This window comes from Notolepis coatsorum, assembly GCF_963971535.1.
Source record: "Notolepis coatsorum genome assembly, chromosome: 10".
Taxonomy (NCBI): domain Eukaryota; kingdom Metazoa; phylum Chordata; class Actinopteri; order Aulopiformes; family Paralepididae; genus Notolepis; species Notolepis coatsorum.
The window spans coordinates 92,047,105-92,062,887 of record NC_140174.1 but is presented as its reverse complement, the minus strand read 5'-3'; the positions used below and the strand labels follow the sequence as shown (position 1 = coordinate 92,062,887).

Sequence of the window (15,783 nt, the reverse complement as noted above, 5' to 3'; positions counted from 1 at the left end):
ATCCCAGGTCAGTCTAAGTGACTGACGTGCAGTTACTCAGGGATAGACGATAGGGGGCGCTTTTTTCCATTCTGAGCTGCTGGAGGAGCTGCTGTACCAACGGGAGACTTGGTTGATGAAATATGAAATCAGATCGCCAATAAAAAAATAAAACGCTAATACACGTTGTGGGCATTGGGCTGATAAAACATCATATGACGTCATGGGCACTGAAAGTGTTAAGAACAAGTGTAGTTACCTTGCTTTTGAGAGTCTGCAGGACGTCCAGATAAGCAGCCAGCAAGGCTAGACTCAGGGACTCGATCAAGGTGGTGTGTAACCACTGGGTCAGCTTGGTGTCCCAACTGATGCTGGCTAGAGCGTGGCGTACCTTCCTGGCACACTTGTCCACAGCAATCCTGCGCAACACTGGCTCATTGGAGGCCTGGAGGACAAGTGATCAGATGAGATAAACAGACATGGCAAACGCATTCCAAACAGCCAACCTGTCATTTATAAAAACACACACCTAGGCCTTCATACTGGGGACAACAAAACATGACTAGGTCTTCATACTTTTCTCTCTCTCTCTGTGAGCCTGAGGACAACATTCTCTGTTGGATGAGTCTGCTAAGACTGTTGCTATCGCTATCAGTCGCATGCACTCATCCGTGTTTCACTACACACATGAGTGCATGCTTACCAACTGTCCGCCTGTTTTTACTGCAACACTACTATCACCGACATCTAAGAAGGGAGATCCCCCCTTGAATGGCCCTTCTAAGGTTTCTCTCCTCCACATTGCCTGTGGTGCATTTTTTCTAGTGATGCACCGATGTGAAAATTGTGGCCGATACCGATAACCGATATTAATATTGCTGTTCTGGTCGATACCGATATTTACAGATGTCGATATCTCTGTATAGAAAACACTTTATGATAATCAAATAGAGAGCTATTTTCCAAAACGCATTTTTTTTTTTTTTTTTTTACTTTTGTAACCTATTTTCAGAAATTATTGATATTTTGAAACTATTTAAGGCCAAAACATGTAAAAAAAAAATATATATATATATATAAAAATATATATATATCGGCCCAATCTTGATCGGACCGATACCGATGTGTAAAAAAACTGCCATATCGGCCGATATTATATCGGCAGCCGATATATCGTGCATCACTAATTTTTTCCTTACCTTCGCGTGGGGTATGTCTGGGAGTGTTGCATTTATTTTAAAAGATTTTGGACCCTATAGTGTTCTTGTTTTGTTCTTGACTTATTGTGATGTTTCTTCTTGACTTGTTTAAAGAAGACGTGTACGGCCCATGGGGACATTAACACTTTGATTACCACTGGTGAACATGGTAAAACGTGGTTAAATGCCACCACCCACTTCAATGATAGCGTTGTGAACGCATTAGGGCTGTCTTAAATGCTTCGAAGCTTCGTTCGATGGCACAAGCTTCGAACATTTAAAAAAAAAATCGAAGTTCTAAAAAAATTAAATAAAAATCTTTCCAAAATCTTCCGCCTCCATTTCATGAAACAAAAGTAAGCGGCGCCTTCCCGCCTCCATTCCATGAAACGAAAGTAAGCGGCACCTCGACTCCACCTCTCTACAACAAGCACGTGGAGATTATCTGTGTTGAAAACAACAAGTACATGTGCGGCAGACATGTCGACGAAGAAGTCATCAGACGTGTGGTTACACTTTAAAATATGCAAAGACAATGCCCAAAAAGCCGAGTGCCAGATATGCCAGAAGAAATTGGCATATCACAACTCTACAACAACTTTGTCAAATCACCTAAAAAAACGTAAATATCCTCGTTAATTAATTAATAAGGCTATGCCTATGCTGCTATGACTAATGTGTTACCAAGTTGGCTAATTTAATTGTAATAATCTGCTTTTGTAGGTGCATTCTCTGAAAAAAACAGATGCTTCGACGTCAGGCTCAGCCGACACCTCACGACAAACAACAATTGGTGATATGCTGATTAAGAAGCTTACGGAAAGCAGAAAGCAAGCCATAAGCAATGCTTTAGTTTCGTTTATTGCAGAAGACATGAGACTTATAAATATCGTGGCAGGGAAAGGGTTTAAACGCCTAATCAAAATACTGGAGCCAGCATATACTTTGCCGACACGAGAGGCTATCTCCTATGCGCTTACAGACCAGCACAGACGCATACGGGATGCAGTGCGCAGCGACATTGAGAAGTGCTCTGCCATTAGTTTCACAACGGATATATGGACCAGTCTACAGATGGAAGCGTACATGACGGTGACGGCTCATATGATAAACAATGACTGGGGAATGCAGAACTGTGTGTTAGAGACCAAGTCAATGGAGGAGAGTCACACAGCTCGAAATATTGCACAGAGACTGGGAGAGGCGGTCGATGCATATGCTATACCTGCAGAGAAAAGAGTCGCGGTTGTGCACGACAATGCTGCTAATATGATTCTGTGCACTGATTTGCTGGAGGATGAGGCGTGGGGGGCTGTCAGGAGAGTGTGCTGTGCTGGACACACAATTCAGCTTTGCATTAATGCAGCGCTAAAACACGACCCAGTACACCGTGCCGTGGCTGCTGGAAGGTGCCTTGTGGGGCACTTTAAGAAAAGTGCGAAAGCAACTGCAGCATTAAAAGAAAAACAGAACATACAACAAGTCCCAGGCCACAAACTCATTCAAGACGTCGCAACACGCTGGAACTCGACGCGTTTTATGCTGGAGCGTCTACTTGAACAACGGTGGCCCATTTCAGCTGTCCTGTCTGACCCAATCGTCACCAAAAGAGCTGACCGAACACTGGACCTGACAACAGCCCAGTGGGTCATCGCAGAGGAAACTGTTGCCATGCTTAAGCCCTTCATCACTCTGACTGAACTCTTGTCAAAAGAAGAAAATGTGTCCTTGTCTGCAGTAGCGCCAAATCCGCCAATGCTGACAAATTTGAAAAGAAGACACCTGCAAGATGACGACAGTGACAGTCCCACCACAAAAGCTCTGAAAGGCAGTCTGGTGTACGAAATTGATAGGAGGTGGAAACTTCCAGCCGCGACTGAAGCTACTGTCCTCAGCGCAGTCACTGACCCCCGCTTCAAGCAACTAAGCTGGCTATCCGACGAGGAAAAGGAACATGTGTACGCGGAGGTGATTACGTTGGCTGAGCGCCTGGCACCGCCACCACCACCACCAACTGACGATGACGGGGATGAAGGAGGCAGTGAGTCGCCTCCAGCGGAAAAGAGGCGTAGAACGGACAGAGAGAGAGAATGCGACCTCCTTCCGTCTATGGGTGAAGATGCAGCACCCCGTGGAGAAGTGATCACTGCAAAGAGTGAACTGGATGACTTTTTAAAAGACAGAACCAAAACGGATAAAGGTGGACCGCTGGGCTGGTGGAGAATAAATGTGCACAGTTATCCTAAATTGGCAACTGTAGCCAAGCGTTTTCTTTCCATCCCTGCCACTTCAACCCCTTCAGAGCGCATCTTTTCGAAAGCTGGATTTATTGTAAACAAATCAAGAAGTTCTCTGTTGCCAAAGAATGTGGACACATTGGTCTTTTTGGCACACAACCTAAACTTTCAGGTTGAGGATAAACCGTGAGTAGCAGCACTATCCTTTATAGGCCAATCAAAGCTCAGGTATTGTAGGCTTCAATTCATTGTTTCTTTTTGTTAAACCTCAAAAAAATTTATTTTTGTTCAATTTAACTAAGTTGCCGTTCGTTTAAGATATTTTCATATTCGTCTACACTGACAGATTGTGTGTAGTAGCCTAATTGTGTGTGTAATAATTTTTATTAAGCCTCAAATGAAGGCATAGGCCTACAATTTAATTTATTTGAAGGAAAGCGAAGCAATGCCATTTGTTTAAGACGAGGTCGGACTCGGCCGTGTAGTAGCCTAGTTGTGTGTGTAATACTTTTTATTAAGCCTCAAATGAAGGCATAGGCCTACAATTTAATTTATTTAATTTGTTTATGCCATTTGTTTAAGACGAGGTCGGACTGGGCCGTGTAGTATAGCCTAATTGTGTGTGTAATACTTTTTATTAAGCCTCAAATGAAGGCATATGCCTAGTTGCCTACAATTTTATTTATTTTATTTGTTTATGCCATTTGTTTAAGACGAGGTCGGACTGGCCGTGTAGTAGCCTATTGTGTGTGTAATACTTTTTATTAAGCCTCAAATGAAGGCATAGGCCTACAATTTAATTTATTTTATTTGTTTATGCCATTTGTTTAAGACGAGGTCGGACTGGCCGTGTAGTAGCCTATTGTGTGTGTAATACTTTTTATTAAGCCTCAAATGAAGGCATAGGCCTACAATTTAATTTATTTTATTTGTTTATGCCATTTGTTTAAGACGAGGTCGGACTGGCCGTGTAGTAGCCTAATTGTGTGTGTAATACTTTTTATTAAGCCTCAAATGCAGGCATAGGCCTACAATTTAATTTATTTTATTTGTTTATGTTAAGGAAAGCGAAGCAATGCCGTTTGTTATTTAAGACTATGTCGGACAGATGTGTGTTATTGTGCTTTTAAAGTGTCCCGACCCATATAAAAATATGTCTTAATAAAACGTGCTTAATTAAGTCGAATTCTGCCTTTGTCTCCATCAACTACATATAAATATTTATATAATTGTTTGCTTGATAGACGAAGGTTGCAACATAATTATGTTTATATATATATTAAAAAGAAAATTATAATTAATATTTTTATTTATTTTTTTTTTCTGTCGAAGCTTCGAATTAAAATCGAAGCTCGGCCCCGAAGCTTCGATTGCCAAAAAAAGCTTCGAAGGTCAGCCCTAGAACGCATAATCTCGGTCTTAAATTATATGTGTCTAATCTGCCCGTCGTTTATCAATGACTTGTTTGCAGTCAACATTGTCGAAAACGGATTTTTTTTTTATTATTATTATTATTTTTTTTTTTATCGGTTCATTTCCATTTTATAGCATTTTGAAAAGCCCTCGTTTTTCACGAAAATATATAGATTCCGTGATAAACGGCATTTACTGGAATATTCTGGCATACACAAATTGTAATTTTTCGGCCTCATACATTTTATGAATCGTTTTCAAATAAACGCTAGATTATCGATAGTATATGTGTACTTATTATGCACGCTATAGAAGCAGGCTGAAATATCAATTCTCTCAGCGTGCACACACAGACACACACACACACACATGGGACACGTTGATATATCTGTGAAAAAAGCTCTGATTATCCCAAGACTGGTAAAATTGATTCCTTACCTCAGATCAGATGTTATCCAAAAAGATTATTCGAATTCCTGATCGCCATTCCAAATATCGATCGCGTTTATTGATTCAGAGTTGGGTACCGTAAATATATAATCCATGCGTTTTCCGGGCCGGCGATCAACTTGGGTCTCTTCAGTTGGCTTGACGGAAAAGTAGAATGAGGAAACTGGCCCCCCCCCCCCTTCATCAGTCTAAACTAATGGGGTGCAGTTACACAGGGAGAGACGATAGGGGGCGGTATCTTCCCAATTGAGCTCAGAGAGACTGCAACACTAGCGTGAGGCTCGATTGATGAAATATGAATTCAAATCGCCAATAAAAAAAAAGACAAACAAACGCTATATGTCGTTGGCGGCACTCAACTGGCGGCATGAACTAACGACTTATAGCGTCGTTGGCATCCAAAGTGTTAACGTGTGTTGTCGGGCCTTACAAATAAATTTGATTTGATTTTGATTTATGAACTATAAACAGTACTAAGGAGACACGTTGATCTGCCTGCCTGTAATGGCAACCATCAGGCATGATACAGTGGTTACTTACGATTAAATGTCTAATACAATTACATATTGTGATTTGATCACAATTAGAGATGAAATGTCATGGTATACAGGTGAAAAAAAACACGAAGCGACAAAAACCTTGTTTTTCGTGCAATCTGAATAGAGAGATTCAAATCTCCACTTAGTTAGTAAAGTAGTTGTGGTTATGATATTACCTACAGGCTAACCAGTAGGGATGGGAATCACCAGTTTCATCACGATACGATACGATATCGATTCTTTGGACAACGATACGATATTTGCCGATATCACAAAGTCTGCCACGATACGATTCGATTCAGGTGCCTGCGATCGATATGAGGCGATATTATGTGCCCATTTAACACAATCAGACACATTTAGATCAACTAAAAAAAGGCTACGGAAATATCAATTGACGTTTTTATTTTTGAGCTCTTCCAGACATTTAAATTAAAAACAATCTATTGTTTTTAATACAAATAGACCTCCTGTTCACTTTTTATATATTGAGCTTTAAACTTTAAGTAAAATGTTTTGGAACTCACAACACGCAAGCTAAAACCCCTTCCTCTCCCAAACTTCCTACAATTGTTTTATGTTGCATGATGATCATGAATACATTTATTATGTATTCATGTTTAAATACCAACTTTATCTGTCCATCCTCAGTAACACACACACAGAATGCCCCTCCCCCAGTCCCCCACAGAAAGGTAGAATGCCCTCGCCCCTCCTCCTTCCCCTCTCCTGTTCTCTCACAGTTAGCTGCTTAGCTTAGTTAGCTTAAGCAGCCAACGTGACGTTCATTTAGATATTTAACGCGACGTGGGCATAAAGGAATGGCGACGATGCAAAGCATGTTAGATGCATTTGACCCGTTGTGGGGGGAAAACTGCACAGACTTATATCGGGTCGCAAAATAGACGCTCTGTAGCGCTGTTCTGCTGTAATGTCTACACGGAGTTTCACAATACTGTGCGCCGGCGGATATGACTTGCGGGATTTTCAAAATAAGAGTATCGCAATATGAATCGATCTTTTTACGTTGCATCGATCCTATTTGATTATTGATAATAGATCAATATATCGATCTGGATCGATGTATCGTCCCACCCGAATGAACTACCGGTACATCATCAAAACATCACACCACTGTTGTCCCACAATGCCGGGCAGTCCCTTTCACACAGACGCTGGGGCAAACCCACCCCGGCATCTGGTCTATGGACTCACTCCTAACGTAAACATAGAAGAATGGACTCACTCCTAACATAAACATGTAAGGCCCTGTCCACACGAGCGCTGGATTTAACACTTTGGGTGCCGGGAAACGCCTAAACACGTCATTCCCGGCCATGCTCAAGTTGCCGAAGACGCCTTACAGCGTCTTTAATATCAATATTTCAAAAATCTGGGATCGGATTCATATGTCCCCTCCGCTGGCCTGAGATCCACCAGGAGGACCCACTGAGCTCTCTGGCGGTTCAGGAGCGCCATCTGGTGGCCGATCGGCGCAATCGCTTAACAGGAAGTGCCGTAGAGGTTGTGCTGGAGTCGGACGGCCGTATGACTTCCGGGCACTCGCTAATAGGTCCCGGGACTCGATCTCGACACACTACATAGCGATCGATTGCCAATAACTCGATAAACAACATGATTTGGACGTATATACCATTATACAAGCTGGAGATGGACCGGGTAAATCTACATCCCATAATGATACAATTTCTACTCTACGATGATCGCCCAACGGCGCGCGGAGACTGGGGTGAGTTTTAGCGTGTAAAGTTACCGTCTTCGATACTAACTGCTATTATCAACATTTGACCCACATTAGATGATTGGTATAACGCTGCCCACGGAATTATAAACGCCCCCTCGCCCATCCGGTCAACATCAGATGACGTGTAGTAACTTCTAGAAGTACGTCTAGTTGGAATTTTTTATATCGCGCTGATTGCCATAAAACTGTATTGCATCATCAATATAATGTATTTGGGGCTATAGATCACGTTCTGGAGAAAGCTGCAGAAAGAGATGAAAACATACTTATACATTAGACCATACTTTACTATGAATATGTGAATGAAAAAGTTTAACGTTGCTACACAATGAACAATACATATAGGACTTTGAATGGGCCCTAATAATGGCAATGTAGCAATATAATTTAAAAAGTTATAGCCCTGCAAAGAAGGGGACTTTCTCTATAGACAAATAGAGCCGGCAACCTACGGTTGATAATGAATTTAACCCATGGCAGCCAAAGTGTTAATATAACCGAAGTTTGAAAAAAAATAAAACTCCGTCCACACAGGTGAACAACCGTGTATAACTGCGTACTCATGACGACTGGAAAACCAAGCAACCGATACATGTAGTACAATGCCAAAACAGTAGGCGGCGATGTTGTTCAGACATGAAGGCCAAGGTTGAAAAGGTTGAACGCTCACTACACTTCCCGTTTAGCCGCCATCTTTAAATGTCATTTTGCCAACGGAGGATATATTTTTCAGCAAAGAAAGAAACTGCAATAAAAGTGCAATAAATAAACGGATACATTGACTGTGTGTTCTGCCTCTCATTTGTTGATGAAACAAAACCAACTCAGCAACACAATTTACCACCAAGAGCGGATAGTTTAGTCTCACAAAAGACTGCAGGTGTTGTTAGCTACATGCTAATGTGAATGGCTATATCTATGTATAGTATATAGCTTAAATGCTAACGTGATGTGGTAACGTTACCGCTATGAATGAATGCAAACGTTATTTAACACATTGCAGAATGGGTACAATACAATACGGCTCAATACAAACAATTGTTAAGGGGATGCAGTCTGGACTGGGTTCCTTATAACAATAACTTGACAACACATGAGTTTAGTTTAGCCGCAGCTACATGTTTACTCTGAGCAGCAGGTCAGGAATGCGACAATAGACATCAGTCGATCACAACACTCTTCAACACAGACTATACGTTTCGAACAAAAGTTTGTTACAATCATTTTCATATAACGCTACTTGGGACAGCTCTGCTGTAAACACTGGTGTAGCTGGCTCTGCTCTAATCTCTCTATCCCGCGCTCGGTTGTTGACAGTCTGCCATGAACATGGGAAATAATTGCGACAGCTCTGCTGTAAACACTGGGAATAACTTCGGTTGCTATGCCCACACGCAACTGCAAAACCGCAAAACTTCACCCTGGGCTCCAGTTTTCAAGACCGCGGTTGCAGTGTAGCAAATCCCCGGTTGTGTGTGGCCGAACAGTGCAACTGCGCACATACAATCATGGTTATATTAAATCCAGCACTCGTGTGGACAGGGCCTAAAGGCCTCTGCATGCTACAGAAACTTCAAAGCAACTGCAACACAACATCGACAAAGCAACAGTGTTTTAGACACTCTGCCTTTATGCTTCTGCAACATTGACGCGCAAAGTTAGTTTAACTAAAGTTAGTTTAGGTTCATGTTAACGTTAGATAATGTACAAAATAAACGTATTTCCGGTGATTTTAGACGTCGCTCTTTTATTTTGAAATCCCCCGACCGGAAGTGTTATAGTGTCTGTTGCTAGCAGCTTAACTTTCTGTGCTTTTCGAGCTAACGTTACCGTAACGTCATTAGTTTCCAATGGAGAGGACCTCAGCTCACATGCAGCTCAAACTACCTATTGGAATAAATTAATTGATTGATGTTTAACTTGTCCCCGTGTGTGTCCAGTCATTTCGACTAGCAAACGTTGTATTTAACGTTAAAGTTACCTCAGGATACCATTGTATTTAGTTGGTTAGCTATGTAGCTAATGTGGATAGCATTTTGTATAGCAACAATGCTAGCTGGCTGGCTACAGCTTTATTTACTAAATTATGGAGGCTTTTTAATCGTCAAGGTAAGAGAGGATTTGTCATGATCAACTGAAGGCGTATGCTATGGAACAATATGTGCTTGGGTTTTCAGAAAAAGGCCAGCTATGTGACGCTAATTATTTAGCATCAACGCTGGCTGGCTACAACAATGGCGGATGGTATTCTCTGCGAGACCAATATTATTCTATGACAACCCCGCCCCCATTCGCTAACCAACCAATCACTGCTACGCAATATCAACGCAACGGTTGTTTAGGTTAGATTTTGGAGACATGTACGCAGCATCCTCGCAACACAGTCTACAAGACCCTAAACAACAACCGTGCTGAAATCGCGCTGATGTTGTGTTGAAGTTGCTTTGAAGTTGCTGTAGCATGTAGAGGCCTTAAGAGCAGTGTTGGGACTAACGCGTTACAGTAACGAAGTTACTTTTGGCGATAACTAGTACTCTAACGCATTACTTTTGAAATTCAGTAACGCTACTTACGTTACTGAATGGTTTGTTAGTTCGTTACTGCGGTCTTTTTATGTAGATTCATAGCGAGCGTCCTTATTCCGCCTGCGTTTGTTTTGTTTACTGTAGAGAGTGTCTATTTCTTTCCGTAGCCTCATTTCTGGTTTTCGCATTTCTGATTGGCCACTGACTGACGTTCTCTGACGTTCTCTGACCAGAGAGCGTCAGTCAGTGGCCACTGGCCAATCAGAAATGCGAAAACCAGAAATGCGGCTACGGAAAGAAATAGACGCTCTCTATAGTAAACAAAAGTCAGGAGGACGCTCGCTATAAATCTACATAAAAATAACGCAATAACGAACTAACGAACCATTTAGCAACTACTTGGAGAGATAATTAATATACAACATGGAAACGAGATAAAGAACATGTTTGAGGCGGGGCTGCTGGAGTCAGCTGGACTAACGTAACGTTACATCTCGACCGGACCACCGCAGACTTGTGAGTGCATGCCAATGTGTTCACTGAAACTCAAGTTGATCAACGGATTTTGACTGTACGAAATCTGCCAGGGAATCTCATAATACTAATCAAACAATATAAATATAGTCCTTTCATGCACAATTGATATCCTAACTATTCTAACGTTGCAATGCTTTGATTGATATCTTAAACACCGTTGCAAGATGGTTATAATGAAACGCTCCGGCGACATCAAGGCTGTTCCTTCAACCGGCGCACTTCTTATTATATCGACTCGGGACAACATTTGTTTGCGTCAGATTTGTGAGTACAGTATGTATTTGATGCAGCTTGGTGAGAGCAGTATGTAGTGAGTACAGTATGTCTGTGATGCAGCTTGGTGAGAGCAGTATGTAGTGAGTACAGTATGTCTGTGATGCAGCTTGGTGAGAGCAGTATGTAGTGAGTACAGTATGTCTGTGATGCAGCTTGGTGAGAGCAGTATGTAGTGAGTACAGTATGTCTGTGATGCAGCTTGGTGAGAGCAGTATGTAGTGAGTACAGTATGTCTGTGATGCAGCTTGGTGAGAGCAGTATGTAGTGAGTACAGTATGTCTCTTATGCAGCTTCGTGAGAGCAGTATGTAGCGAGTACAGTATGTCTTTGATGCAGCTTGGTGAGAGCAGTATGTAGTGAGTTCAGTATGTCTCTTATGCAGCTTCGTGAGAGCAGTATGTAGTGAGTACAGTATGTCTTTGATGCAGCTTGGTGAGAGCAGTATGTAGTGAGTACAGTATGTCTGTGATGCAGCTTGGTGAGAGCAGTATGTAGCGAGTACAGTATGTCTGTGATGCAGCTTGGTGAGAGCAGTATGTAGTGAGTACAGTATGTCTTTGATGCAGCTTGGTGAGAGCAGTATGTAGTGAGTACAGTATGTCTGTGATGCAGCTTGGTGAGAGCAGTATGTAGTGAGTACAGTATGTCTGTGATGCAGCTTGGTGAGAGCAGTATGTAGTGAGTACAGTATGTCTGTGATGCAGCTTGGTGAGAGCAGTATGTAGTGAGTACAGTATGTCTCTTATGCAGCTTCGTGAGAGCAGTATGTAGTGAGTACAGTATGTCTGTGATGCAGCTTGGTGAGAGCAGTATGTAGTGAGTACAGTATGTCTCTTATGCAGCTTTGTGAGAGCAGTATGTAGCTAGTACAGTATGTCTTTGATGCAGCTTGGTGAGAGCAGTATGTAGTGAGTACAGTATGTCTCTTATGCAGCTTCGTGAGAGCAGTATGTAGCGAGTACAGTATGTCTTTGATGCAGCTTGGTGAGAGCAGTATGTAGTGAGTACAGTATTTGTGTTTGTATAGACCACATTGCTTAGCAGAGTTCAGTGATGTGAATGGAAACTGTCAAGTTGATCAACCGATTTTGAGTATCTGGGGCATGGGACTTGGGAGCAATCTTATTTTTTTTATAAATAACTAAATAGTTACTTTTCACAGTAACTCATTACTTTTGGGTGTAAGTAACTAGTAAAGTAACGACGTTACTTTGAAATGAAGTAACTAGTAAAGTAACTGAGTTACTATTTTTCAGTAACTAGCACAACACTGCTTAACACTTTGGGTGCCATGGGTTAAATTCATTATCAACCGTAGGTTGCCGGCTCTATTTGTCTATAGAGAAAGTCCCCTTCTTTGCAGGGCTATAACTTTTTAAATTATATTGCTACATTGCCATTATTAGGGCCCATTCAAAGTCCTATATGTATTGTTCATTGTGTAGCAACGTTAAACTTTTTCATTCACATATTCATAGTAAAGTATGGTCTAATGTATAAGTATGTTTTCATCTCTTTCTGCAGCTTTCTCCAGAACGTGATCTATAGCCCCAAATACATTATATTGATGATGCAATACAGTTTTATGGCAATCAGCGCGATATAAAAAATTCCAACTAGACGTACTTCTAGAAGTTACTACACGTCATCTGATGTTGACCGGATGGGCTAGGGGGCGTTTATAATTCCGTGGGCAGCGTTATACCAATCATCTAATGTGGGTCAAATGTTGATAATAGCAGTTAGTATCGAAGACGGTAATTTTACACGCTAAAACTCACCCCAGTCTCCGCGCGCCGTTGGGCGATCATCGTAGAGTAGAAATGTTACCATTATGGGATGTCGATTTACCCGGTCCATCTCCAGCTTGTATAATGGTATATACGTCCAAATCATGTTGTTTATCGAGTTATTGGCAATCGATCGCTATGTAGTGTGTCGAGATCGAGTCCCGGGACCTATAGCGAGTGCCCGGAAGTAATATGGCAGACCAGCACAACCTCTACTGCACTTCCTGTTAAGCGATTGCGCCGATCGGCCACCAGATGGCGCTCCTGAACCGCCAGAGAGCTCAGTGGGTCCTCCTGGTGGATCTCAGGCCAGCGGAGGGGAAATATGAATCCGATCCCAGATTTTTGAAATATTGATATTAAAGACGCTGTAAAGCCTCGGCAACTTGAGCATGGCCGGGAATGACGCTTTTAAGCGTTTTCCGACAGTCAAAGTGTTGTTAAGAGTGGACTCACTCCTAACGTAAACATAGAAGAGTGGACTCACTCCTAACGTAAACATAGAAGAATGGACTAGTGTTGTCAAAAATATCGAAAAATCGATACACATCGATTCTGAATATTTCAAACGGTTTCGATACTCATTTCCCGCAATATCGATACTTTCTGCAGTATCGATACCAGCTGGCTTGCTCGCAGTCTTCTACCGCAAGTTGTTGACAGACACACGCTGCTGCAGAGCACGCTTGCCCCTCCCTCCTCCCCCTCAGAGACCCGTCTTCAGTGTATTCTTGTCAACAAAGCATTAAACATTAAACCATTAACTTTAGTTTAATACATGAGACGTTGTCTACTGATGGCTCATAATATCAACAGCTGATTCGTTGTTAGTAACGTTACAGCTATTAGCTAATCGTTCTTCTGTTAGCTTATGCTAGCTAGCTGGCCACCTTATAATTCACAATATAATTACTTCATGGAAACGGAGTAACGTTAACGTTATGTCGAGTTCATACTACATTACACGTATTATGAACTCGACATAACATTAACGTTACCCCGTTTCCATGTCCAAGTGTTTACCGTACTTTTCGGACTATAAGCCGCGGCTTTTCCCCCCATTTTTCGACCCTGCGGCTTATATAACGGTGCGGCTTATATGTGACTCGACGTGACCAAACCCGAAAATGTAAAAATCTAAATATTGCTTTTTTGACTGCATTGAAATGTTATTTATCTGTTCCCTTATTTGCTAAACTTAATACAACTTGTAAATGAGTTAATTCTTGTTATTTGTCCGACAGTATTGTGTCCCAATGCTAATTACATATGGTAATTAAACATTAAAACACCTGCGGCTTATAGTCCAGTGCGGCTTATATATGTACACATCATTCAATTTAGCTGCTGCGGCTTATAGTCAGGTGCGGCTTATAGTGCGAAAAGTACGGTAATTAGCAGCAATCTTGTTGAAAATGTAACGTTAATGCTCCGAGCATAGCTCCGCAAACCGGAAGCCGTCATTAAATTGTTGTAGTCATATTGTAGTCTTTTAGTCTTATTAGGTAACTAAAAGATGTTAATCAAATAAAAAGCAGCAGCACTATTGCATAACCGAGTCATGTTTGCTATGTACCGGTATTTCTTTCTTTAGGGGAGTAGGACATTTGTTTCACAGTTTTAGCATGATGTTTTATAGATGGCTAGGTTAAACACAGGTTTTTGTTTTGATTTGATTTAGATTAGATAATTTAGTTATTTTTAAATGTCTGATCTAAAGAGAAACAAATGGTTTTAAGAGTGTTATATTTATCTTCTCTTATAGTACCAGTGAGAAGCTGAGGAGAATCAACCAGCAACAAAAGCAAAATTTGTAAAAAAATAATAAAAGTATTATTATTTTTTTGTTGTTGCATTTTTCGTGGTATCGAAAATGGTATTGAATATCGATACTTTTCAAGGTATCGTATCGAAGTTCGAAATTCCAGTATCGTGACAACACTAGAATGGACTCACTCCTAACATAAACATAGAAGAGTGGACTCACTCCTAACATAAACATAGAAGAGTGGACTCACTCCTAACATAAACATGTAAGGACTCACTCCTAACGTAAACATAGAACAAGAGTGGACTCACTCCTAACAAACAAGAGTGGACTCACTCCTAACATAAACATGTAAAAATGGACTCACTCCTAACATAAACAAGGAAGAGTGGACTCACTCCTAACATAAACAAGGAAGAGTGGACTCACTCCTAACATAAACATGGAAGAGTGGACTCACTCCTAACATAAATGGTAAATGGACTGCATTTATATAGCACTTTACAACTTATGCCTCACATTCACCCATTCACTCACACACCGACGGCAGAGGCAAACTGCCAACCTGCTCATCGGGAGCAGTTAGGGGGTTAAGAGTCTTGCTCAACGACACTTCGAAGCGCTGCCAGGAGGAGCCGGAATCGAACCGGGAACCATCCGATTACCAGACGACTGCTCTACCTAGTGATGCACCGATGTGAAAATTGTGGCCGATACCGATAACCGATATTAATATTGCTGTTCTGGCCGATACCGATATTTACCGATGTCGATATCTCTGTATAGAAAACACTTTTTTTATGATAATCAAATAAAGAGCTATTTTCCAAAACACATAATTTTTTTTACTTTTGTAACTTATTTTCAGAAATGACTGATATTTCGAAACTATTTAAGGCCAAAACATGTAAAAAAAAAAAAAAAAAAAAAGGGAAATATTAAAAAAAAATGGTGTGTTTTTTTTTTAATATCGGCCCTATCTTGATATCGGACCGATACCGATGTGTAAAAAAACGGCCATATCGGCCGATATTATATCGGCGGCCGATATATCGTGCATCACTAGCTCTACCTCCTGATCCACTGTCGCACCCTACATAAATATGCAAGAGTGGAATCACTCCTAACAAAACAATCAAATTACAAGCAGATGAGAACTCACATTTTCATTGGCCAGCCGGGCCAGTCTTTCAGCTTGCAGGGCTTTCAGCACTTTATTGAACAATTTGTTCTGAGCCACTGACCATCCAGTTCTGAAACAGAAAATAACATGGATCATTGCAAGATAGTCAATAGGCAACAAGG

General features: G+C 41.3%; 1 protein-coding gene across 6 annotated transcripts in view; it reads right to left on the bottom strand.

Moving 5' to 3' along the window:
• Positions 1-15,783, bottom strand: part of kansl3 (KAT8 regulatory NSL complex subunit 3) — a 63,779-nt gene that overhangs the window by 37,043 nt on the left and 10,953 nt on the right. For all 6 annotated transcript variants that reach the window (XM_084323477.1, XM_084323480.1, XM_084323479.1 and 3 more), the window contains exons 4-5: positions 15,641-15,731; positions 239-424 (exon numbers count right to left, since the gene is read on the bottom strand). In XM_084323477.1, the coding sequence (XP_084179603.1) occupies positions 239-424; positions 15,641-15,731 (277 nt within the window). The remainder of the gene's footprint in view (positions 1-238; positions 425-15,640; positions 15,732-15,783) is intronic.